The 26,438-nt window shown below is 43.9% G+C and overlaps 2 protein-coding genes across 2 annotated transcripts; both read right to left on the bottom strand.

Moving 5' to 3' along the window:
- Window positions 1–733: 733 nt before the first annotated feature.
- Psmd12 (proteasome 26S subunit, non-ATPase 12) lies at window positions 734–25,541 on the bottom strand. The gene is made up of 11 exons (XM_052757226.1): window positions 25,353–25,541; window positions 16,596–16,655; window positions 16,381–16,509; window positions 15,416–15,523; window positions 12,615–12,719; window positions 9,058–9,207; window positions 8,840–8,974; window positions 6,301–6,413; window positions 5,167–5,341; window positions 3,595–3,672; window positions 734–1,372 (listed from the first exon to the last, which is right to left on the bottom strand). The coding sequence occupies exons 1-11, from the start codon at window positions 25,458–25,460 to the stop codon at window positions 1,163–1,165; spliced, it is 1,371 nt and encodes a 456-aa protein (XP_052613186.1). The 5' UTR covers window positions 25,461–25,541; the 3' UTR covers window positions 734–1,162.
- On the bottom strand, window positions 19,150–20,322 carry LOC128122020 (60S ribosomal protein L21-like). The gene has a single exon (XM_052757227.1). It carries the CDS (start codon window positions 20,273–20,275, stop codon window positions 19,883–19,885), a length of 393 nt encoding a protein of 130 aa, XP_052613187.1. The 5' UTR covers window positions 20,276–20,322; the 3' UTR covers window positions 19,150–19,882.
- Window positions 25,542–26,438: the final 897 nt, after the last annotated feature.

A 26,438-nucleotide genomic window follows, 5' to 3' on the forward strand; every position in this document is an offset into this window, starting at 1 on the left:
GAGCAACTTAGTGAGACTCTGTCCACAAACAAAAAGTAAAAACATAAGGCCAGGTTCAGTTCATGGGCAAGCACTTACCTAGCATGTGTGTGAGGTTCTGGGCCAGACTTCTTGTACAACAAAAAATATGTTAAACTTCAGTTCCCACAAAGGAAGTACAGGGAAAGGATGAATAGCCCCTACCCCAAACCACCAGGAATAACTTCTGTAACAGGATTTAACAGAAAACAGTCAATGTGGTATCATCTGACTCGGTTAAAACATTGTCAAGCTGGGCTTAGAAGTGCACACCTGAAGCCTAGCTCCTGGGAGGTGGAGGCAAGAACATCAATAGTCTAAGGTCATGTACCATGACACAGCAAACTCCAGGTCAGTCTAGACTGTAGTACATACCACCACCTCAAAACAAACCGGACACCAAAGGAGGTAGGAGGAGCACAGTAGAGTCAAACTGTGGTGACTGAAGTTGGATCATGGGATTGGAGATGAAGCTGAGCTGGTGCAGTGATTGCTTAGCATGTTAGCCCAGGGTTCAATTCCAGCACCACCTGTAATCTTAGCACTTGGGAAGTAGAGGAAGGAGGATCCCAAGCTCAAGGTCTTCATCCTCCAACCCAGAGAAGTTTGAGGGGAAGATCTCTTATATTCTGTGAGATTGTTCCAAATGCATTCTAGCTAGAGACTTCCTGCCACGTATCAAAACACAAAGCACAGCTCCATGCAGAAGATCATCCAATGTTCTATGTTGTTTTTTTATTCTAGTAAGTCATCAATAGCTATGACACAATTATTTATAAACATTTGTTAAATCACTAGCTCTCCAAGCAGAGGCAGCTTCAGGAGCTAACACACACGTCCTGTTTTATTATTGTTACGGAGTTGTCAGGTGACTGAAAACAAACAGCAGGAACATACTCAGGTAAGCTGAGGCACAAACTTTCCGTCTTCAGACACTGGAAATGTGGAACATTTCTGCACCAACTGCAAAGCAGAGTTCCCAGGAAACCGGGAAGAGGAAAAGGCAGAGGGGCTCAAACACATTCACTATCTTAAAATTTTAGAAAAAAGCAAGAGTAAGAAAAGAACAACATATACACCATAAAATCAGTCTTTCTTTTTTAATGACCTCCAATTCTGTGTCTTTTCTAAAAGCATCCAGGCCTCACTGGAGATTATGTATCATCTCCTCTTTGGCTATGAGGTGTGTTGTTTTGTTAACCAGAGACATCAGCGAGTTCAGTTTCTGCGACCAGTCATTTAATAAATTATTTGGATCCTTGGGTCTCTGGAAGTTGATGACTCCAGCCAACCTGTCTACTTTAGCAAAGATGGTCTTATTGACGACTAGATTCGAGAGGAAGGCCTCTGACTCCTGTGAGAGACAGACAAATTAGATTAAGATGGATAATTACAGAGAGAAACATCTGAAAATTCTTCACCCATGAATACACAGGCTAAGATCACTGACAGTTGATTGCCAACTGCTGACCAATCTGACGTACTTACAACACTTGATCATCTACCGAGTGAAGAGAGTATGAGTCTCCTATCAGGTGTGGTGACAGCTCCCAGCACAAGGGAGGTTGAGGTAAGATCAGGAGTTGGAGGGCAGCCTGGGCTATATATTCAAATAATGGAAATGTGGTATATTTCTGCACCAATTGCAAATGCAGAGTTAACAATGAAACCAGGGAGTGGAAAAGGCTAGACTCTGCCACCAACCAACCAACACATACCACATCTGAGTGTCTCCAGAGCCAGGACTGAATCTAATATGACCCTGTAGATTTAACCCTGGTGGTAATGGAGAAGGGCGGCACCAAAGATGAACTGACTCCTCCTGCCCCCTTTTAAAGCTTTATTTATTATGTATTTTATGTATATGAGTATTTTCTTTGCATGTATGCACACCAGAGGAGGGAATCAGATCCCATGGGACTATAGTTACAGGTGGTTGTGAGCCACCATGTGGGTGCTGGGACTTGAACTCAGGACCTCTGGAAAAGCAGCCAGTACTCTTAACTGCTGAGCCACACCTCCATTCCTTCTCCCTTTTTTTTTTTTTTGTTTTTCGAGACAGGGTTTCTCTGTGTAGCTTTGCGCCGTTCCTGGATCTCGCTCTGTAGACCAGGCTGGCCTCGAACTCACAAAGATCCGCCTGCCTCTGCCTCCCGAGTGCTGGGATTAAAGGCGTGCGCCACCACCGCCCAGCTCCTTCTCCCTTTTATACAGTCCTTCCCTCCACTCTTTTCTACAGTGCTGGGGAATCAAGAGCCTCTTACAGGTCAGGCACACACTCCACTGCTGAGCTGGGTCCCTAACCTACAGTTACTTCTTTTTTTTTCCTGAGAGACAGGGTTTCTCCACGTAGTCCTGGATCTCACTCTGTAGACCAGGCTGGCCTCGAACTCAGAGATCTGCCTGGCTCTGCCTCCTGAGTGCTGGGATTAAAGGCGTGCACCACCCCACTGCCGCCCGGCTAGTTACTTCTTTTTTTTTTTTTTTTTTTGAGACAGGGTTTCTCTGTGTAGCTTTGCACCTTTTCCTGGATCTTGCTCTGTAGACCAGGCTGGCCTCGAACTCACAAAGATTCACCTGCCTCTGCCTCCCGAGTGCTGGGATTAAAGGCGTGAGCCACCACTGCCCGGCTGCTAGTTACTTCTTAAAGGCATCATGGTGTAGTTGTCTCCAGAAATGCTGAGTGAGAACACATGCTCTGCCACTAGGCAGCTACGAGGCCACAGACAACGCTATTTTGGTGTCCTCTTCTACAAGAACTAACCAGCCAATCAAGAGCTCTCCTTTTTCAGATAAACTATTACAATAGCCGCTTTGCTGTGACAGAAATGGCTTCTCAGGCTATTAATTCCTACATCTTTTTTCTTCTTTTTGCAAGCAGGGTCCCGTCCCATGTATGTCAGGCTGGCCTCAAATTAACATGTGGAAGAGGGGGTCATTAAACTCCAGATCCTCCTGTTCCCCAGGTGCTGGGGTTACAGGCATGCCATTGCATCTTTTTGTTCTGTCAATGTACACACACATGAGCGTGACCACACTCCTCCTCCAAAAAGCCATGAAGCCATTTCAGCAAATTCAGTCCAGTCTTCCTCACAAATGTTATTCATGCAGTATGTTTTTGTGGCTTTCCACAAAAACATGGTTTACTATATAAACCGTGGGCTATAAATTAATCAATGTAAATTTGGTTTGGGGGGTACTAGGGATTGAATTTAGACTCCCAGACCTCTAAGTGAAGGTCCAGCTAGCACAGCAATATTAATGTAACTTTAAAATTTTCCTTTTGGCTATTTTTTTAAAGGTATTTAAAGGTATAGCTGGAGCACTTTAAATTACCCAAATTTAAATACTAAAAGCCAGGGGCGATGGTGCATGTCTGAAACCCAATACTTGGGAGACTGAGGTAGGAAGACGGAGAGAGAATATAGGGAGTTGGAAGGCAATCTGAAGTGAGAACTTGTGTCTGTCTGATCACGTAAATCAACAGCAGTGGACAGTTGATTTCTCACTCGCTGTCCACAAGGTGACGCACACCCCACCAATGGTCACAAAACAGGCAGCACGTTCAGTACTTACATCCACAGAGAGGTCCAGAAGCTGTGCCATCCTTTTCATCGTTATCCGGGTGTAGTACTTGGCCATAATTCTGATGTTCTGTCAGAAGATACACACGACAGTCAGGAGTAGGGCTGAAAATCCAGCTGTTTACATAGCCAGGTAAGGTAAGTTTACTGGCAATATGGGACTCAAGAGCTGTTGCTTTTCCCATAGATTCCCCCGTTAGAAAGAAGCTGCTTCTAAATTTCAAAAGAAAAATTGAACCCTCAGGTAAAGATTGGCTTCTGCAGTTATTTGTGAACTTAGTATTTTATTGATTGATCATTTATTCATTTATTTATTGAAACAGCATCTCATTATGTAGCCCTGGTAGGTCTGGAACTCCATAGAGACCAGGATGACCTGTACAATAGAAATTTAAATACTTGTATTAATGGCACTACTGGTCTAAATGCTATCTATATATAATCTTAGAACCTAGGAGGTGGGATCCAGAAGGTCTACTACATAATGACTTGGAAGGCCAGTCTAGGCTACATGAGACCCTACCTCAACAAAACAAAACAAGACAAAACAAACCAACCAACCACACAAATTACATTTCCTCGTTTCTATGGGAAATGTGAAGTTAGATAAAGATTCTCCAATTACTCATCAACACCAACATTCTTAGCAAGACAGCAGGACTCAGGGAGAGAAGTGAACTCTGAAGAGGGCATCTCTACCGTCCATCAAGGCTGAAAGCAAGATGAGCCCCTGGGAAGCCTGAGGTGCTCTAGAGTCTCAACTCTACCTTTCCTTTGCCCTTTGAACACAATCAATGGCCTGATTCACGGATTTTTTTTTTTTTTTAAAGGGTCTCCGATAGCACAGGCTGGCCTCAAATTTACTATGTAGCTTGAATAACAGATCACAGTGCCTCTTCCTCCAGAATTACAGGTGTGAACCATCATGCCTGCCTTTAAAATTCTGGATTCTAGCCGGACGGTGGTGGCGCATGCCTTTAATCCCAGCACTTGGGAGGCAGAGGCAGGAGGATCTCTGTGAGTTCGAGGCCAGCCTGGACTACAGAGTGAGTTCCAGGAAAAGCACAAAGCTACACCACAGAGAAACCCTGTCGTGAAAAACAAAACAAAACAAAACAAAAATCTGGATTCTAGGCAGGTGGTGGTGGCAAACACTTTTAATTCCAGCACTAGGGAGGCATTGATAGGTGCATCTCTGAGTTCAAGGCCAGCCTGGTCTACAAGTGCGTTCCAGGACAGCCAGGGATACACACAGACCTTGTCTCAAAAAAACAAAAAAATAAATAAATAAAATAAAAATTAAAAACAAAAAAGCTTATAGCTGGGACTGGTGGCTTGAACTTGTAACCCTAGTACTTGGGAGGCAGAGGCAAAAAGATCAGAGCAAATTCAAAGCCAGCCTGGCCAGCATAGTGAATTCTAGGCTCATCAGGGATGCATGAGACCTTGTTTCCATACCCCCTTCAACAGAAAGGAGGAGTGGTTTAAGCTCAAATTCACCCACTCTTAGTTCTAAGATAACCCAAAAGGTAAAATGAGAGCCAGCCAACTCCCTGGTTCTTACATGTTCCACGACTCTGTTCTTCAAGTCTTTCCACCTTTTTTCACCTTCTTCTGTGGAGCTGAAAACGTCAGTTGCGGGGATCTCAGGGGAACCTTTCCGTAGCTCCACCCCATAGTCCTCAACAAGTGTGGACCAGCGCATCAGTTCCATTGTGGTAAAAAGCTTCAGCAGATCCCTGTAAAGTGCATGCAACTCAATGTTTCAGATCTGCCTAACAGGGTTAGTGGTGTTAATCTCAAGCCCCAAGTCTAAGCAAGTGCTCCCCAACCAGAAACGTCCTTATCACATTTATTACTGATGTGTGTGTATGTGTGTGAAGGGGCATGGATCCCATGGTGTAGAGTATGTCAGAAGACAATTTGTGAGAGTTGGTTCTACTTCCATCATGGGGTTCTGGGAGTGAACTGAGGCTGCCAGACTTAGACGCACCTTTACTCACTAAGCTCCAAACCGGAAACTTTCTGAGTGCTGACATGATTCAACAAGTGGAAAATTCCACATGTGACCTTGTGGACTGGAATGTAGCCCGAGAAGTCTCAAATGTTAAACTTGTGACCAAGTATAAGAAAATGAGTCAGGAGGGTGGTGGCAGCATACACCTTTAATCCCAGCACTTGGGAGGCAAAGGCAGGTGGATCTTTGTGAGTTTGAGGCCAGCCTGGGCTACAGAGTGAGTAAGGGTTACACAAAGAAACCCTGTCTTGAAAAGACCAGGAAAAAAAAAGAATTCCATCACTTGAGAAGAAACATCTGTTTACATATGACATGCTCCAGATGGACACACTCTTGAAAATCAAGAGGTACAGGCTATTAGTGATAAGACCTTTAAAAATGGATGACCAACCAAAAGCTGCTAAGCCAGGCTGACAGTGAGCTCCCTATCCTCTCACTGTATATAGATATCTCTATAGATATATAGAGATATCTACACACACACACTATAATATATATATATATATATATATATATATATATATATATATATATATATATATATATATATATATATATAATACATTAGTGTTTGTGGCAGCACTAACTCCGCACTATCACAGTCTACTCCAATCTAGCAGCAGCCACTGCACAGGTCGGGGACCATCTTGAGTGGATTTTTACAGTGATACTGGCACTTACTTGTATTTGGGAATTTCTTCCAGCTTCTTGTCACTACTTATCCGGTGAACCAAATCTGACTGCTCATTGTCAAAAGGAGCCAGGATAACATAGAGAACAACACTTTTCAGAGCCTAAGGAAGTGGAAAACAACAGTTCATGTGTAACCAGAAATATAATGGGATTGAGCAAATAGCGAAGGTTGAAACAGTTCTATGTTCTAATTTTTATTTTAAACTCAAATAGTCTTAGAAGGGGTCATACATGGTGGGGCATGCTTTTTAATCCTTGTACTCGGGAGGCAGAAGCAGGTAGACCTGTGAGTTTTAGGTCAGTGTGGTCTACATAGGAAGTTTCAGACCCTGTCTCCAAAAAAAATTCAAGTCTTAGAAGGGAGCTGGGCAGTGGTGGCATGCCTTTAAACCTAGCATTCTGAAGGCAGAGGCAGGCAGATCTCTGTGAGGCCAGCCTGGTCTAAAAAGCGAATTCCAGGACAGCTAGGGCTACACAGAGAAACCCTTTCTGGAAAAACACAAAACATCTTAGAAGGGAAAAAAACAAAACAAAACAACAACAAAAACCACCCCACAAGCCACTTTTTACATAAATTTTATGAAATTGTTACAATTTTTTCTTTCTTTCTTCCTTCCTTCTTTCTTTTTCAAAAGATTTATTTATTATGTATACAATGTTCTGCCTGCATGCATGCCTGCAGGCCAAAAGAGGGCACCCGATCATTTATGGATGGTTGTGAGCCACCATGTGGAATTGAACCTAGGACCTCTGAAAGAGCAGCCAGTGTTCTTAACTGCTGAACCATCTCTCCAGCCCTGTTACAATCTTTTCTAATTTGAATTACTACTTTAGCTGACTTTTAAAAAATATTTGTTGTTGGTGGTGCCCACCTTTAATCCCAGCACTCAGGAAGCAGAGGCAGATGGATCTCTGTGAGTTCAAGGCCAGCTTGGTCTACAGAATGAGTTCCGGGACAGCCAAGGCTACACAGAGAAACAAAAGTAATCAATATGTGTGTATACTAATATATAAAATGGAGTTTTATTCAGCCACTTCCCTATACATGTGTCTGTGTGAATATACACGTGTGTGCAGATATCCTCAGAGGCCAGAACTTACCCCAGAACCGGGGTTACAGGCAACCTAGAGCAGCTATATATGGGGGTTGGGGTCCAAACCAAGCACTCTTAACTGCTGAACCATCTTTCCAGACCTCTCAACTGACTCAAAAAAGAAGTCTATTTAGTTTATGTGTGTCGGTCTGAGAATTACTTGTAGCAGCTGATTCTCTCCTTCTGCCTCCTGGGTTCTGAGGATCAAATTCTGGCCATCAGCTTTGTGGGAAGTGCCTTTATTCACTGAAGCTATTTTGCAGGGCCTCAAATGACTTAAAAAAATTCTTTGGATTGATGTATAAAGGAAAGCTGTGTTGTAAGTGAGCATAAACATTACACACAGACACAAGCGCACTTTCTTTTTCTTTACCTTTGAAAGCAGGCCTCAATAAGCTGCTGTGGCTGGCATGGAACTCACTATGTAGGACAGGTTGGCCTGAACTTGCTGTGATCCTCTCATCTTTTAAAGCAGTTTTTATAGCAGCTGGCTCTGGTGGTGCACACCTTTAGTTCCAGTAGAGGGAGGTGGATGCAGAACCATCAGGAGTTAAAGGCTAGCCTTGACTACACAGAGTTTGAGGCTAGTCTGGCATACATAAGACTGCCTCAGAAAACAGGGAACAGGAACCTTAAAAACAACAATAACAACAACTTCCCAAAGTTATTGTTATCTGTAACCTAGTGGACATGTTAAAGGTTTTTTTCAATATGGTCCCATTTAATCTGACACAACAGAAAGTAGCACCATAGGGCACATCATCATGGCCGTCAGTGATGTAAACACAGGCAAGACGTAAGCTATCCTCTCGCTTTTATTCCTCATGCTAGGAATCAAACCCAAGACCTTCTGCCAGCCAGACAAGTGTGGTGGTGGTATTGTGTTCCCCAAAATATTGTGCACCCTAATAAACTTATCTGGGGTCAGAGAACAGAACAGCCATAATAGTAAACATAGAGGTAAGGCAGTGGTAGCACACGCCTTTAATCCTAGCATTCCAGAGGCAGAGATCTGCCTGGATCTCTTCGAGTTCAAGGCCGCACTGGAAACAGCCAAGCATGGTGACTCACGCCTTTAATCCCAGGAAGTAATGGCAGAAGGCAGAAAGGTATTTAAGGCGTGAGGATGAGGAACTATAGCCTGGTTAAGCTTTTAGGCTTTTGAGCAGCAGTTTAGCTGAGATCCATTTGGATAAGGACTCAGAAGTTTCCAGTCTGAGGAAACAGGATCAGCTGAGGAACTGCCAAGGTGATGAAGCTGTGGCTTGTTCTGCTTCTCTGATCTTCCAGCTTTAACCCAATACCTGGCTCCAGATTTGTTTTTATTAATAAGACTTTTTAGGATTCACGCTACAGACAAGGGTTCCAGACTGAGCTAGCTGCACACCAGCCTTTTAGCTGTTCTAGCTTCAGCGCCATTGCGGCCTCCTCACCTGCTGCCACTTCTCACTCTCTGCCTGAATGCAGGGAGTGTCGTAGATGGCTCTGTAGTGCTTACAAATGGACAGGTAGGACCCCTCGTGCTGATCCAGCTGAATCATTAAGTTATAGTACTTCAACTTCAGTTTCTGAAAGACATTGACAAAATAAGCTGGGCTTCTGGCTTCCAGCTCAACACTTTGTAAATACACTGTGCACAGACAATGCTCACCTCTGTATTTTCTTCCTGGAAAAATTTGGTGTTAATTTTTTTGCTAATGATCTGTGTGCGAATGTAATCCTTCACGGCTAAGCAGAGTCTCATCTGCTCCAGAATAAACTCCACTCGCTCCTTCTTCTCCATGGACCCGTAGGTTTCCACCTAGCAGAGCAATTCCTCAAGTAAGTTTCAATTCACTTAGTGGATCTTAAAACATTTAGCCAGGTCAAATATTAACTCTTCATATTTGTACAGTGTTGGCAATGATACAAAAAGCAAGCTATGGAGCTGGAGATCTAGCTCAGCAATACAAAGTGCTTGATGTTCTTACACAGGACCCAAGTTCTGTACCCAGCACCCATTTCAGGTGCCTCGAAACTGCTTCTAACTCCAGGCTCCAGGTCTGGGGGATTCGATACTCTCTTCTACTCTCCAGGGGCACCTGTGCGCGCACGCACACACACACACACACACACACACACACACACACACACACACACACACACACACACCTCTCTCTCTCTCTCTCTCTCTCACACACACACACACACACACACACACACACACACACACACACCTCTCTCTCTCTCTCTCTCTCACACACACACACACACACACACACACACACACACACACACAAAAAAAAAAAAAAATGGTGTTTTCAAGACAGGGTCTCATTATGTAGCCCTGGCTGTCCTGGAACTATGTAGACCAGGCTGGCCTTGAACTCACAGAGATCCACCTGTCTCTGCCTCCCAAATACTGTGATTAAAGATACGCACCACTATACCCAGCAAAATAAAATAAATCTTTATTTATTTACTTATTTGTTTGTTTATTTATTTTTAAAGCTTTTCGAGACAGGGTTTCTCTGTGTAGTTTTGGTGCCTGTCCTGGATCTCGCTCTGTAGACCAGGCTGGCCTCGAACTCACAGAGATCCACCTGCCTCTACCTCCCGAGTGCTGGGATTAAATGCGAGCGCCAGCGCTGCCCAGCATAAAATAAATCTTTAAGATACAAAAGAATGGAGTTTACTTGTTAGTGTAAAGTCCCATGTTAATATATGTAAGGGTTTGTATAACCACTATCACAATGAAGACTCAAACCCACTCATGCCATCCCTTTCTAGTCACAAAGTTTCTTTATTCCTAAGTCCTAGCAAACAAAAGGTCTGTTTTCAGCATAGCTTTGTCATGTAAAGAATGCCAAATATAGCCGGGCGGTGGTGGTGCACAGTTTTTTTTTTTAATTATTTGTATATTTTTATTTTATTCTGCATGTTTTGTCTGCATGTATGTCTGTGTGAGGGTGTCAAATCTCCTGTAGTTGGAGTTACAGACAGTTGTGACTGCCATATGGATGCTGGGAATTGAATCTGGGTCCTTTGGAAGCACAGCCAGTGATCTTAATCACTGAGCTGTCTTTCCAGCTCTGGTGGTGCATTTGTTTCGAGTATTTATAGCACTGTGAAACTCGAGACTGTGTTAATAAAACCTTGAGGATCTCTGTGAGTTCAAGGCCAGCCTGGTCTACAGAGCGAGATCTAGGAGAGGCATCAAAACTACACAGAGAAGCCGGGCGGTGGTGGCGCACGCCTTTAATCCCAGCACTCGGGAGGCAGAGGCAGGCGGATCTCTGTGAGTTCGAGGCCAGCCTGGGCTACCAAGTGAGTCCCAGGAAAGGCGCAAAGCTACACAGAGAAACCCTGTCTCGAAAAACCAAAAAAAAAAAAAAAAACAAAAAAAACCAAAAAAAAAACAAACTACACAGAGAAACCCTATCTCGAAAAAACAAAAACACACAAAAAAAACCCTTGGATCAGTGGGCAGAGCTAGAGTCTAGGTTACAAGAATTAGCCACAGAGAGTATGAAGGAGTCAGGAAGATGGATAGAGAAACATACAGGAAGTAGTGGGGAGGGACTTAAGAGATTTTGCCATCTTTTTGGTCTGGAATGGGTGGAAAGATGTGATTGCTAGGTCTCTGGTAAAAAAAAAAAAAAGGGAAGGTCAGCTGGTTGCTCTTCCATCACCTCTTGGATCTACCAGGTTTTCACCCTAATATCTGACTCCTGAGTCTTTATTGGTAATAGAACAACTTAGATTAAAAAAAAAAAAAAGGCAGAGGCAGGCAGATCTCTGCGACTTCTAGGCCAGCCTGATCTACAGAGCTAGTTCTAGGACAGACAAGGCTACACAAAGAAACCCTGTCTTAAAACACAAAGCAAACAAAAAAGAATACCAAATATTAGTGAGCTGGGTAATCCTAGCACTTGGGAGGTAGACAGGTGGATCTTGGTAGACCTGGACAAGCCTAGTGTACAGTGATAGTTCCAGGGCCACACAGAAACCAGTAATAATAATAATGATGATGATGATGATGATGATAATATTCTGAAGGCAAAAAGAAGCAGAATGAATCCAGATTTCAGTTTGGTAATGGCCTCAGGCTGGTCATTTAACATCCCAGAAGTTGAGTTTCCTTGGCTGGAAAATGGGGGAAACAGCAGTGCTGTGGAAGGTTGGTGAATGAAGTATATACAGCAGTAGTTCTCAACCTTCCTAATGCTGTGACCCTTTAATACAGTCCCTCATGTCATGGTGATTCCCCAAACTATAAAATTATTTTTGTTGCTATTTCACAACTGTAATTTTTGCTGCTGTTATGAATCATAATGTAAATATCTGATATACAGGCTATCTGACATTTGACCCTGTGAAAGGGCTGTATGACCCCCTCCAAAGGGGTCATGACCCAAAGGTTGAGAACCACTGATATAGAGGCACTAGGAATGGCCAGGAAAAAGGATCAGAGAAGGAAGACAATGCATTGCACTAGATCCTTCAAGTAAAACTGTTTTCCCTTTCTTTAGTCCAGCTGGATAAGGAACTCAATTGGAATGTCAGAATAACCTATTTAACCTAATGGGGAGCCTCTGATAGATCCTATAGAGTGTGAATCCACTAAAGTTTTTGTGAATTTTTTGAGCACAGTTCATGTAACATTTTCTGGTGTGAGACTCCATGGCTTTTCTCAGAATGCTTAGCTCTACAAAGGGGACAATACACATATCCATTGTATCAGCTTGTCTTTAGAGAGCCTTGGTGAACACAGTCTTCAAAGCCAGGGTTTATAGCAGCCAGGGAAACACTTATCACTGAGCTCTTTAGCCTCCCAGATCTGGCAATTTTCCTTTGCCAAAACATTTTAGTCTAGAAATTTACTTTTAATCAATCATTCACTAAGAATAAAGCCAAAAATTTTAATTGTAGATTCCTAAGGCAAAGTAAGCAGTGCATTTACTTAAATTCTAAATAACTCAAATGTTCAAATAATTCTACAAAAGCTAAGGCCAATCTGTTGATGCTAACTTTTCTTCAAATTGTGTTTAGCAGGTTAGCTTGCAAATCAGTTTCCAGGAGCCCAAAGAACACACTGTGCTGTGTGCATGCTTACCCTTGGTGACTTAGCAAAAAGAAGCAATGAAGCATTACAATGAGCCACTTCCATCAGAAAATACTGCCAACTCAACATCAAGTTTACCAGCTAGATCCCAAAAGTGTTCTTACCTGTAACTCTTGAAGGATGGAGGCAGCTTCTTTCACATCACCATTTTGTTCTTTTATAGTTGCTAAGGTTTTAGTCAGTCGAGCACGCTCAATTTCAACATAAATCTACAAATGGAAATTGATAGTATCAAACGCTCACAGAAACATGTTACCATTTCAAAGGCAGAACTGTACTATTGGGACTAACAGCTTCATCCTGCTGCACACTTCATCATTCACACACACTTTAGAGTCTCTCACATCACACACAGAGTCAGGATGCAGCAAATACATTTACAAAACATTCTCCAAGGTTAGAGAGACAGCTCACTGGCTCATAATCTACCTCTGTACCAAAGGACTGAAGTTTGGAGTCCAGCATCCACATCAGGTGGCTCACTAAGGCCTTTCACCTCAGATCCAAGGGATCTGATAGTCATTTCTGGTCCCTGTGGGCACTGTCCCTCAATATACATAAATAAAGTAAAATAACTTGAAAAACATTATCTGTATTTTTCAATTTTGCTTTGGGAAACTAAATACAAAATTACTGTGTTAACAAGTAACAGGATCACAGCTGTATTAATGGCATAGAAAACAGAAACTGGCTTTGAAAGATTTGCAAGAGCCAGGCAGTGGTGGTGCAAGCCTTTAATCCCAGTACTTAGGAGGCAGAGGAAAGTGATCTCTGTGAGTTCGAGGCCAGCTTGGTTGATTACAGAGTGAGTTCCAGGACATCCAGGGCGGTACAGGGAAACCTTGTATCGAAAGCTCAACATCTGAATCCTAAACCAGATTCATCCTTTGTTTCAGATGTTGTGGCCTGAACTCAAGCTCTCATCTACACTAAGCATGTGAACAGCCACTAAGACATACCTTGTCTAAGCCTAATTCATCATTAAACACAAAACTAAGAAATACCTGAGGCCAGGTAAGGAGCATTACTGTAATCCCAATACACAAGAAACTGAGGCAGGACCTCCAGTCTGAAGCTAGCCTGGGCCACAAAGCACACTATTTCTACCCCCATCCACTCTAATCTTGATCTTGCCAATAATTAACACTGCCAGACTTTTTTAGACAGGGCCTCACCATGTAGACCAGGCTGTCATAGAATGCCTAGAGATCTGCCTGCCTCTACCTCCCAAGTGCTGGGAATAAAGGTGTGTGTACCATCACCCCTGGCTTGCTAGCAATTTTTGTAGCTATAAAATTAGATTTTTAATTTCCATCAAATTAAACACCAAAAATGTAAGTATAACCTAGAACCTGAGAAATGAGCATTCGTGATCTATAGCAATCCCTTCCGCACCCATTCCCAAACCGGAATTTCCAGTAACATCAACAATTCAGATACTTAGGTATCTCTTTAAAAAAAAAAAATCACATTTCTTTCTCTAGTCGTGCATGCATGTTAATGCTGTGAAACACACCTGGAAGTCAAGTCAGAGAATCTGTGGGTCCAGGGATCAAAGTCAGGCTATCTGGCTAGGCAACAAGCATCGTACCCCCGGGACATATTGCAAGTCCACTTATCATCTTTATACACACACACACACACACACACACACACACACACACACACACACACACACACACTTTCCCACCTCATATCTATAATGTCTTGGGCCATATAGATTTTGACTCATTTTATTATTTTTTTAATTTATTTTTGGTTTTTCGAGACAGGGTTTCTCTGTGTAGCTTTGCGCCTTTCCTGGATCTTGCTCTGTAAACCAGGCTGGCCTCAAACTCACAAAGATCCACCTGCCTCTGCCTTCGAATGCTGGGATTAAAGGCGTGCGCCACCACCGCCCGGCGATTTTGACTCATTTTAAAGTCATGTAACCCAGTTACTCAAGAGGCCAAGGCAAAAGGATGGTTAAGTTCCAGTGTAGGCTACACAGTGAAACCTTTTCTCAATCTCAATCTCTTTCTGTCTCCGTCTTATATACATATCTAAAAAAAAGCTACAGAAGTTTTGGGATAAGACCACTTAATTCTGAGCCGGGTGGTGGTGGTGCACACCTTTAGCCTCAGCTCTTGGGAGGCAGAGTTAGGTGGATCTCCCGAGTTTGAGGCTAGCCTGGTCTACAGAGAGAGTTCCAGGACATCCAGGGCTACACAAAGAAACCCTGTCTCAAAAAACCAAAACCGCTGGGCGGTGGTGACACACGCCTTTAATCCCAGCACTCAGGAGGCAGAGGCAGGAAGATCTCTTTGAGTTCGAGGCCAGCCTGGTCTACAAAGTGAGTTCCAGGTAAAGCACAAAACTACACAGAGAAACCCTGTCTCGAAAAACCAAAAAAAAACAAAAACCAACCAAACAAAAACACCCCAAAACAAACAAACCCACTAATTCTGGCATACCCTTTTAATCCTAGCACATTGGTAGGCAGACGTAGGCGTATCTCTTCTCTGAGTTCAAGACCAGCCAAGGCTGCATAGTGAGATTCTATCTCAAACAAAACAAGTAAAACTTTCCAATCCCTAGAAATTATGTGAAAAACAGCACTACATAAATGTTAATTCACTTATGAGAAGTTACTAAAAAATGGGTGTGCAAAACTAACAATGGTTGAACTGAAGTGATAGCATTTTGTTTGAGCCTAGAACTCAGGAGGCAAAGGGAGGAAGATTAGGAGTTTGAGGCCAACCTGGTCTACACAGTGAGTGTGAGGTCAGCCAGAGCTACAGAGAGATCTGGTCATAAAACAAGAGGAAAACCAACAAAACCACCACGCAAATATACTGACACACAATACAGCAGCACATAGCCCTGACTGACTGCAGGGAGAAGTCAGGCCAGCGCAACAACTTACCTTCCCTTCGGTAACCATCCGTAGAGTATCAATCAATCTCAGCTTGACTGGGAGGTCTGTGATCTCCTCTACATAAGTACAGCACTGTTGAACCATTTTTGCAACAGCCTAATAAAATACAATAAACCACTCATAATCAAAATTCATTCTTCAAACAGAAAAAAAAGTTTTGTTTGTTTTGAGAAAGGGTCTCTCTATGTGTTTCTGGCTAGTCTGGAACTCTCTATGTAGACTAGGCTAGCCTGAAACTCCCAGAGAGCCATCTGTCTGCAGCCCTCCTGATGCTGGGATTAAAGGCATGTGACACCATGCCCAGCTTGGGGGAAAAAAATTCCACAGACAGATCCCAGTAGAATTTCAAATCACCTCTAGAATATAATCAGAAAATTTGTATGTTGTGGGAGCCTACAAAGGTTTCTTAGTGAGCTCTGAGCTTGCTTTACACAGCAGGCCTGCATCAGGGGATGGTCTGCACTTGGCTGTGCTGGGGGAGGTCTTTGGCTCCACCCCTTGGCGTTCCTTTAAAGCCCTTTAGAAGAGACAGAAGGGGCTGGTGGGTTCTGACCCAGGCCCTCCCGAGGTGATCCTGTGTTTCTATCTGTCTCTCTCCCTCTATATTTCTATCTAAATATTTCTCTCCTCCCTGCTCAAGAGTACCCTGAGGGAAAAAGTGGAGGCAGGTCTCCCACGTAGGTTACACAAATTTTCAATGAATTCAGAGATTACTTTCCTAAAAGTCCTTATTGAAATGCAAATACACTGTTTAGAAAATTTTTATTTCTATTAGTTATGCGTGTGAGTTTGTGTGCCATGGCTCACAGGTGGAGGTCTGAAGACAGCTTGCAGGAGTCAGCTCCTCCTTCTACTATGTGGGTCTTGGGGTCAGGCCTCACAGCAGGGGCCTTTACCCACTCAGTCATTTCTTCAGCCCAGTCTTTTGTGGTTTTAAAGCCTCAGGAACTCACTTGTTTTAACTGACTCCGCCGTTTTGACAAAAGCATAATATTTTCATTAAGTAAGTCCCATTCTTTAGCCTCATAACACATTTTTACTACTGCAACCAAGATGCGGGACGTGGACACCATATCAGAGGCCTGCAAGGAAGAAAAGACATCTGAAGTAAACAGGGCAGCCTCCAATCAATCCCTGGTAAAAGCAGTCTGCATTACGATCTACTCACAGTTCGGGTCTGCTTTTCTAGAGAGAGAAGGGTTTCAATGACTTCTTGAAGCCGTCCTTCCTGAAACAAGAGAAAGCAATGAACAATGAAAGCATCGGCAACACAGACCAGCATCTGACCTAAGCCTCTGGGAAAGTGAAATCAATGTCTCTCCGTTTGTGAAAAGCTTGCTTCCCCAGGGGAGTCTTTAAGTTAGGGATTCCCTACTCAGGACCCTGCGTGTGTGTGTGTGTGTGTGTGTGTGTGTGTGTGTGTGTGTGTGTGTGTGTGTGTGTGTGTACACATTTATCTAGTTAAGTGTTCTACTACTGAGTTACATTCCAGCACAGTACATAAGTTTTTTCTTTTGTTTCCCCTTCTTTCTCTATTTATTTATTTATAGTTTTCCAAAACAGGGTTTCTGTGTACCTTGGCTGTCCTGGAACTTGCTCTTTAGACCAGGCTGGCCTTGAACTCACAGAGATTGCCTATCTCTACCATCGGAGTGCTGGGATTAAATAGGCATGCACCACCATCACCTGGCTATGTATTTATTTGTTTGTTTGATTGTTTTGGGGGGTAGGGTCTCGTGTAGTCCAAGCTGGGACTCAAATTTCCTTGGTAGCCAAGGATGACCTTGATTTCTATTCCCTTGCTTCCACAATTACAGGTACACATAACCACATCTGGTTTATATGGTGCTAGGGGCAGAACTAAGTGCCCCAGATGTGAGGCAAGCACTCTACCAACTGAGCTACAACCCCAGACCCACAAGCTTTTTTTTTTTTTTTTTTAAGATGTAAAGAAGAGCCAGGCAGCAATGGCACACGCCTTTAATCCCAGCACTATGGAGGCAGAACCAGGTGGATCTCTGTGAGCTCGAGGCCAGCCTGGTCTACAGAGCGAGCTCCAGGAAACTACACAGAGAAACCCTGTCTCAAAACACTCCCCTCAACCCCCACACACAAAAAAAAGATGTAAAGAAGCACAAGAAAAATCGAGCCTGTAACTACAATGATGTGTCATCTGAGAAAACCCCCGAGTCTCTGCTTTGCATTCTAATTTATCATCTCAGAGTGGTGATTCCTGTTTATCTCGTTCTGTACAGAACTCTTAGCTGGTAGGATACTCAATAGTCCGAACAGAAGAATAAATGTTTTGAAGAAAACACACACAAGCTAGCCTGAAAGTCATTCTCTTAAGGAGAGGCTCATCCAGACTACATATACCCTGTTGAGAGAGGAGAGGAGGGAAAGTAAGCAAGACAGACAAGAGGCAGAGCAGAGAGGGAAGCAGGCAGAGTAGAGAGAATTCAAGTCGGAGGCTAGCGTGGGCAATTTAGCAAGACCTTGTCTCAAAGTGAAGAAGGGCCAGGGGTGTGGCTTAGTGGCAGAATCATTCTCTGACATGCCCAAGGCCCTGGGTTTGTGCCCTTAGCACCCCACCCACTGTTTTTCTAGGGACAGTCATAGACAATTCATAAATGTTGCCCCCTTCCCCACGCCCATTTAACAGCTTTTATGACCCATGAATTTAGGTCATAGTTAATGTTTGGATTTTGCCGTATTTTCCAAGATAACCTATAAAACACACACACACACACACACACACACACACACACACACACACACACACACAATTTTTGCTGAACGTCTGGCTGCTGGGCTAGGAATTGACCACAGGCCTTGTATATGTCAAGCACACATTTTACTATTGAACTACAGTCCCAGTCAAACCACACAGCACAGATTACAGACTGTTCAGACTTGATTAAAAACTGGAACATGAGGGGGCTGGAGAGATGGCTCAGAGGTTAAGAGCACTGACTGCTCTTCCAGAGGTCCTGAGTTCAATTCCCAGCAACCGCATGGTGGCTCACAACCATCTGTAATGAGATCTGGTGCCCTCTTCTGGCCTGTAGGCATACATGCAGGCAGAACACTGTATACATAATAAATAAATAAATCTTTTTTAAAAAAAGCTGGAACATGAATATAACAGTTTTATTGTTTTTTTTTTTTTTTTTTTTTTTTGGGCGGGGGAGCTTTTCGAGACAGGGTTTTTCTGTGTAGTTTTAGTGCCTGTCCTGGAGCTTGCTCTGTAGACCAGGCTGGCCTCGAACTCACAGAGATCCGCCTGGCTCTGCCTCCATAGTGCTGGGATTAATGGCGTGTGCCACCGCCACCCAGCAAATAACATGTTTTAACAATGCTTTCTAAGCAAAAGGGAGCTCCAGTTCAGAGAGCCCCCATGAACCCCATGTTCACCATGGGGGGCTGAATGGTCACCAGGGGGGAAAACAATGGACAAACCTGGAAGGCTAGTAAGTCACAAAAGTCAAGAATCAGTGCTAGGAAGTCAGCTGCAAATTTGACTGTCACCAAGACCAGAAGTTTAAGGGACTTGATCGGTCACAGAAATATCAGCAGAACCAGAGCCCAGGCTCTTCCCATCCTGGTCCCCCAATCCTTCTACCACAGCACACTGCTTCCCTGTGCTCTGATGAATGTGCTTTGCTCAAAGTACTCTCTATAGGAAACGAGTTAGTATATGAGAACAAAGTAGGAAAAAGAAGTTAAAATGCCAAACATCCTTTATTCACTAAGATGGCTGTCAGTGTCATCAACTGGAGTGTAGAAGAATACATGGCACTCTAATTCAGAAGCAGGACACCAAGAAACTGCACCCTACATGGGAGGGAGTCACACTGTCATAGACATCAAAGGCCATCTTCTCAGAAAGGAGTTCTTGGCTTTCTGAAAAATCTCTGAAAAAGTGCTCTCTGAAATCACCCGTCACTCAGCACCTCATTTAATACTGGCCCCACCAGCTCTGCTTTGCAATGACTCTGAACTATATTCTAACGTTTGTTTACTGTCTTTGTAACCTCACTGAAATTTACACTCTGGCCTTGCTGTTTATCATGGTAGTTCAACGGGAAGCTTCATTAGCCAAACATGTACTATTGCTTCTATAGATACCTTTGTTGCTTTTTAAGACAGAGTCTCACTCTGTAGACCAGGCTATCCTCAAACCTGCAATAATCCTCTTGCTTTGGCTTCCTTAGGCCAAGCTTACAGGTGAGAGCCATCAATCTTAGTGTCTTAGTTACTGTTCTATTACTGTGAAGAGATACCATGACCAAGGCAATGATGGTTTTTTTTTTTTTTTTTAAGAAAAGCCCTTTACAGTCCAGGTCTTTTATTTCTTTTTGTACATTAGGCCATGAATTTGTATGGAATGGGCTCCAGCAGCTCAGGCTCCTTCCCGTTAGTCCTCACAAAGTGTGCTTCTCTGGGTGGGGCGGGCTAGCACTTCAGCTGCACCCAGGTGCCCTTCTCCTTGGCTTCCTTTTTCTTCTGGTCGTTCTCCTTCACCCGCTTCAGGAAGCTGTCTCGGCTCTTAGAGTGCTTGATGTGCTCAATCCGCACGTTGATTCTCTTGGCAAGGATCTTGCCCTTAACTTGCTTGTTTACAATGATGCCCACGGCATGCTGGGTGACACTGTAGACTCTTGCGGTTTTGCCATGGTAACACTTATGAGGCATTCCTTTTTGAACAGTGCCCATTCCCTTGATGTCTACAATATCACCTTTCTTGTAGATTCGCATGTAAGTAGCCAAAGGAACAACTCCTTGTTTCCTAAAAGGCCTGGAGAACATATAGCGGGTCCCCCTCCTCTTTCCCTTTGCGTTCGTCATTTTGGCGAGTTACTGGAAGATGGCTGCCGCGGCCAAAAGCTTGTTTTTGTTTTTTGAGACAGGGTTTCTCCGTGTAGTTTTGGAGCCTGTCCTGGAACTCACTCTGTAGACCACGCTGGCCTTGAACTCACAGAGATCCACCAGCCTCTGCCTCCCAAGTGCTGGGATTAAGGGTGTGCGCCATGACCGCCCAGCCTACCAAAGCAACTCTTCTGAGAGAAAGCATTTAATTGTGGCTTGCTTACAGTTTTAGGGGTATAGTTCATTATCATCACAGTAGGGAGCATAATGGCAATCAAGCAGGTACTGAAGCAGTAGCTGAGAGATACATCCTGATCCACAGGCAGAGAGAGAGACCCTGGGTTTGGAAATGGCTTTTTGAAACCTCAAAGCTCACCCCAGTAACACTCTTTCTCCAACAAGGCCACACCCCCAATCCTTCTAATTCTTTCAACTAGGTCCAGTCCCTGGTAACTAAACATTCCAATATATGCACCTATGGGGACCAGTCTTATTCAAACTGCTTGAAGGTAACTTTTCATATCTTATATAGTAGTGACTAGTGTACATTTCCTACCTACCAAGTGGGCTCTGAGTTGCCCTAGGCCTGGACCCTTGTTTAATTGTAGCTTCCTTTATTTCAAAACTTGTACATGACATGTTAAAACCATTCAGAAGATCTTAAGGGCTTACAATTCTTGACTGTCACAATAAGGAGGATGTGACAAGTTAGTATGGATGCCAAGTAGGTACTGTTTGAGGGCCATTACATCAACTTCATTAAATACAACTTCCTTACATAAAACTACCTCATTTCCTCCTCCCACTTTTCCATGTTCAACCCATGACCACCACCTTCCTCCTCTCTGTCTGTTCACACAGCTCCTGGAATGTCACCTCTTCCAGGCAGTTTCTCAACTCCAAGGGAGTAAGATGGTGCCAGCCATCCAGCACCAGGGTGTCAGAACATCGAACTGTATGACTTGTTTTCCTCCCTTAGAAATGCTCATAGATAAGGTCATGTTTACAGAGTTTGCTTAATGTCAGTAAGTGCTGGGCATCAGTAGGTTCTGTAAGTTTGCCTTCATTAACCTGAGAGAGCCAACTGTGGTGATGTTTTATCTGTGTCTCCCAATAAAATTTATCCGAGGATCAGATAAAATATCACCATAGCTAATCTGTTAACAGTTTGCTGAACAACCTAAACAAGGAACTAATACAAAGTCACCACAACAGCTGAATTTTAAAGCCTTATAGGATCTATTTTTTAAAGGGCTCTCTTGTTTAAACTTAATCATTAAGCTGTTCTATATCTCATGCACTTTTTATTGCTAATATTCACTTAGGAAGCAGCTGCAGGTAACTGCAAAAAATAAAAAATAAAAAAAAAGAAAGAAAGAAAACAAAGTCTGGAGGGGCAGGACAAAGACTATAAACTACAATGTAAGACTAATGTAAACAGCCTCTAACTAACCATGAGTCCAGCACCCACAGTCAACCAGAAAGTCCTCTGCACTCTCAACCGCTGAACTGCTAATATCTGCAGCTCAGAGGTCCCTTCAGACTGAGTTAACACAAGGTGAGGAGACAACTTTTATCATCTCATCATCCTGCCTCTGGGTCCTCATGTGCCATTACAGAAGCATCAGAACGAAATAGGTATGTGCAGGCTGTGGAGCCAGACTGCTGGTTCTACACTTTAGTCTTAGCACTGTATGACCCCGGGAAAAACAAAGTACTCTACAACAAATACCCTACAACTCTGACCCTCATCTTCTCTCTTAGGGTTCATGTAAGATTAAATCACTAGCTATAAAGACAAGCCCACAACATAGTGTGTACATCTCGATCATCACAGCTGACATCTTCATAGCACTGACAGCAACATCAGCTGCTATTGCTAGGTGTGTTAGGATGGAAATACAAAATTGTTCTCCATCATTCCTGCAGGAGATCCGAAATGGAACAACCAAGACTGGCAAGTTTACTGCTCTGGACTTCAGTCTGCCTTTCTCCCACCCCACAAGACAGGGTTTCTCTGTGTAGCCTTGGCTGTCCTGTCCTGGCTGCAGTCCAGGCTGGCCTTGAACTCATAGAGATCCACCTGCCTCTGCCTCATGAGTGTTGGGATTAAAGGCATGCACCACCATCTGGCCAGTCTGCCCTTTTAAGGCTTTTGCTAAATGTGTTTTTTTCATCAGATATATTTATATTCCTCTTCCTAATAAGATTTAAAAAATTTTAAACATTTTTATTTATGTGTATATGTGTCACATGTGTATGGGTGCCTTTGGAAAAGAGTGTTGGGATTCCCTGGAGCGAGCCACCTAACCAGGGTGTTGGAAAGTGATTTCAGATCTTCTAGAAGAACAGTTAATGCTCCTAACTGCTGAGCCATTTCTCCAGCCCCACAGCTGATACATTCTCATCAAGTATCTACACCCACAATTTCTACCTTCAAATTCCTTTTACATTTGAAATAAACAATATCTGAAGGAAATTAAGTGCAGAACTGATGGCCCTTTAAACAGGAAATGAGCTACAGCAAAAACTGATGACTATTCTTGTTGCCAGGCGACCTGAGCTTGATCAGCAAGATAAACCACTGAACTTTAAGTCTTCTCACAAACAAAAAGAACAAAACTTTCTTCATAGTTATTGAGGTCAAAATAAAAATAAAACAGCATATGCTAAAATGTCCCATACATTCCAGAGTAGAACTGTAACATTAAAGGCTCAGTGGCAAGAGTACTTGCCTAACATGTAGGTCCCAGGATTTAATCCCCAGCCCTGGAAAGGGGCAGGGAGGAAAAAAACATGTTAAAAACCTTAAAAGAGCTGGGCAGTGGTGGTACATGCCTTTAATCCCAGCACTCAGGAGGCAGAGGCAGAGGCAGGCAAATCTCTGTGAGTTCAAGGCCAGCCTGGTCTACAGAGTGAGTTCCAGGACAGCCAAGGCTGCACAAAGAAACTCTGTCTTGGAAAAACTAAACAACAACAAAAACATTAAAAGGGCTGGAGGACAGCTCAGTGGTACAGTGCTTGCCTAGCACATCTTGGGTTCAATCTCTAGCAACACACACACACACACACACACACACACACACACACACAGAGAGAGAGAGAGAGAGAGAGAGAGAGAGAGAGAGAGAGAGAGAGAGAGAGAGAGAGAGACTGTCTAGAAAAAAAGAGCAAAGAATAAAATGCACAAGTGTTTAAAGAGATCTAAAACATTAACCAGGATTGAGAAAAATCTAAAAGTTAAAACTATGTTCTGGAAAAAAAGTATATCCTCCTGCCTCACAGTCTCCTTTTCTGATCCATAAACAAAAACCAGCACAACTCCCACACATACCTTGCTTCAACTGACAGTCTTTAAAAGCTAAACACACACACAAACCTCCAGAATCCAAATGTTTTACATTCTAACTAGTTATATAGACCCAGAGAGTCTTTGTTCTGACCACATCCATTACTCATCAACTGCCCAGGAAGGCATCTGGCACTTGAGTTTGCAACTGTGGCATACAGACTAGGTGGCCTTTTCTTGGGCAACACTGTCTACATTCCTCTTCCAAACACTGGGATCGCAGCTGTGAGCTACCACCGCTAGTGCAGTTGTACTTTCTACAGCAAATGGTGTCTATCCCTTCTACAAACACCACGGTTCCGGTAACCTCAAAGGGTGCGTTCGGGAGATGACTCTGGCCTACAGGAATGTTTCCTTAATTCTTCAGCTCATCGGTTCAAATAGCATTTTAAGACAGATTAGCATCCAGTTCCTAAACATTAAAATATTTCACATAAAAATCCATACTCCTGGGGCTGGAAAGATGGTTCAGCAGTTAAGAACACTGGTTGCTCTTCCAGAAGACCTAGGTTTGAGTCCCAGCACAAATATGGGGGGGGGGGGGGTGTCCTCACAATGGGTGTACAAACATATATGCAGGCAAAACAATCATACATTTAAAAAAAAAAAAACCCTAAAATTCTTATTCCTGGTTTCCATTCAAATCAGCACTGTCAATCAGCTTTCTGAATATACTGCATTCTTACTTATGTATTAATAAGCTCTTTAGGACCAAACAAACAACCCTTTGTGTCAAGTGACTTTCAACACTAACTGTAGAAGGAATTTAAGGAGGCGTAATCCTTAGCAATAACCAACAACATATCTAAAGAGCAAAGCTAGTTTTGAATCCCTGATTCTGGCTATTACTAACTATAACCTTAGGCAAAATACTTTCAGTCCTGCCTTCTTTACGTACAAAATGATATAAAACGTTGCCTGACACATAGCACAGAGTGTGGAATTGTTTGGGTCAAGGTATGTTCTTATTCTATGATAGGGAGGTTTGATGGTGTAGCTCAATGGCAGAGCATTTGCCTAGTATGTGCATGACCCCGAGTTCGATCCCTAGCGCCACAGAACATGTTCATTATCTGCCCTCTCAATTTCTGTACTTTTAACACCCACTTGTCTTTCCTATACCGTCCTCTCTAGAAACGACTCTTCTGTATCTCCATTTTATTTAGTCTTACTCAAACCCAACACAAATGCCAGCTTCTCTCCCGTAAGAACAGCTTCCTTCTGTGTTCCAGTAACTCTCACTTGGATGGCTCATACTTGGGGTCCTGGGTCCATTACATTTGTACTACCACTTTCCAGGTTCACCTTTGCCAAAGACCAGGCACACTGCCATGATTTATAAGCGATTTAAGGTCGTAAATTGATTGGGCCACCGTAATATTAAAACCAAACTCTCTGATGCAGCCTGAACCTTGAGAGCCGACTAAATCAAACGTTACTTAGCGTCCCAACAGACGGCAGGCACTAAAACTGGACGTCAAGTTCGATGCAAAAGAGGTGACCATCTATCTCGGGCTTGGGGAGCTTCGGGTTGCGGGGACTCCCGAGCGGACAGACCCGGGGTCTCCCACTCAAGCAGGCCCAACCCGGGCTAGCAAGGCATCAGGGATGCGCGCTCCAGCTCACAGGCCCCCTGAGGCCTAGGGCAGGCTCCACGCCGTGACTCAGCCCCTGGCGCCCGCCAACAGCCGGCCGGCCTCCCCTCACCTTGGCCAGCTTCTCGCACTCAGGCAGGCGCTGGTCCACCGTGGCGCTGTAGTCCACCTCCATCTTCACAATGCGCCCATCGGCCCGCTCCGAGCCGCCGTCCGCCATGGTCCCTGCCTAAGCGTCCCCTGCTGTCCCCCAGCTTCGGCCACCACTCGTCACTCACACCGGAAGCCGCCCGCACTTCCACTCAGGCAATGCGTCGGAAGCCCGCGGGAAGGACCCCGTGAGGGCCCTCTGAGCCGGTCGCTAGTCAGGCAGTGCTGCGGGCAGCCCCGGGGGCGGGGCGTATGGCGCGGGGGCAGGCCCAGGGATGGGCGGGGCGGCTCTAGGGGCGGGACTAGTGGCTCCAGTCTCCGGCCAAAGCTGGGTTCTAGGTGTGTGTGTCTCCCTACCGGCTGAGGGAAGAGAATGTGGCACAGCAGGATTTCTCATATATTCTCACGTCCGCCGCTTCGAAATACGATTTACCAGAACCGTCGGTGAGCCGCTTGACTTTTCTTGGCGTTCGGTGTTCTCATCAATGAGTGAGGAGGCTAAAACTGACCCTGAAGACAAAAATTCTAAGGCTTTCTCTGATTGAGAATCTTGCATTGATCTGTGGGATTTCTACTTGCTCCTGAGAGAAAAGGTGGCAGGCAGCTCAGAAATATAACAAGCAGTGTTTCTTCGTTTTCACTCAGTCCACCGTGCAAGAATCCCTAAGACAACCCAGATCACATTTCCAAGAAAATTGCAGTTCTTTATTATTATTATTGGTTTGTTTGTTTGTTTGTTTGTTTGTTTGTTTTTCAAGACAGGGTTTCTCTGTGTATCCCTGGCTGTCCAGGAACTCACTCAGTAGACCAGGCTGGCTTAGAATTTAGAGATCTGCCTGCCTCTGCCTCCCTCCCGGGTGCTCGGATTAAAGTAAAGGCATGTGCCAACGCTGCCTGGCTTTATTATCATTGTTTTTCCATTTATTTAGTTTTATGTCTATGTACACGTGTGTGGAGGACAGACGACAGTTTATAGGAGTCAGTCTTGCCTTCAACCCTGTGGGGCCTGGAGATTGAACTCAGGTCTTGAGGCTTGGCAGTAGGTGCC

The sequence above is a fragment of the Peromyscus californicus genome, unplaced genomic scaffold, assembly GCF_007827085.1.
Source record: "Peromyscus californicus insignis strain IS unplaced genomic scaffold, ASM782708v3 Scaffold_3__1_contigs__length_106647218, whole genome shotgun sequence".
In the NCBI taxonomy this organism is placed as follows: Eukaryota; Metazoa; Chordata; class Mammalia; order Rodentia; family Cricetidae; genus Peromyscus; species Peromyscus californicus.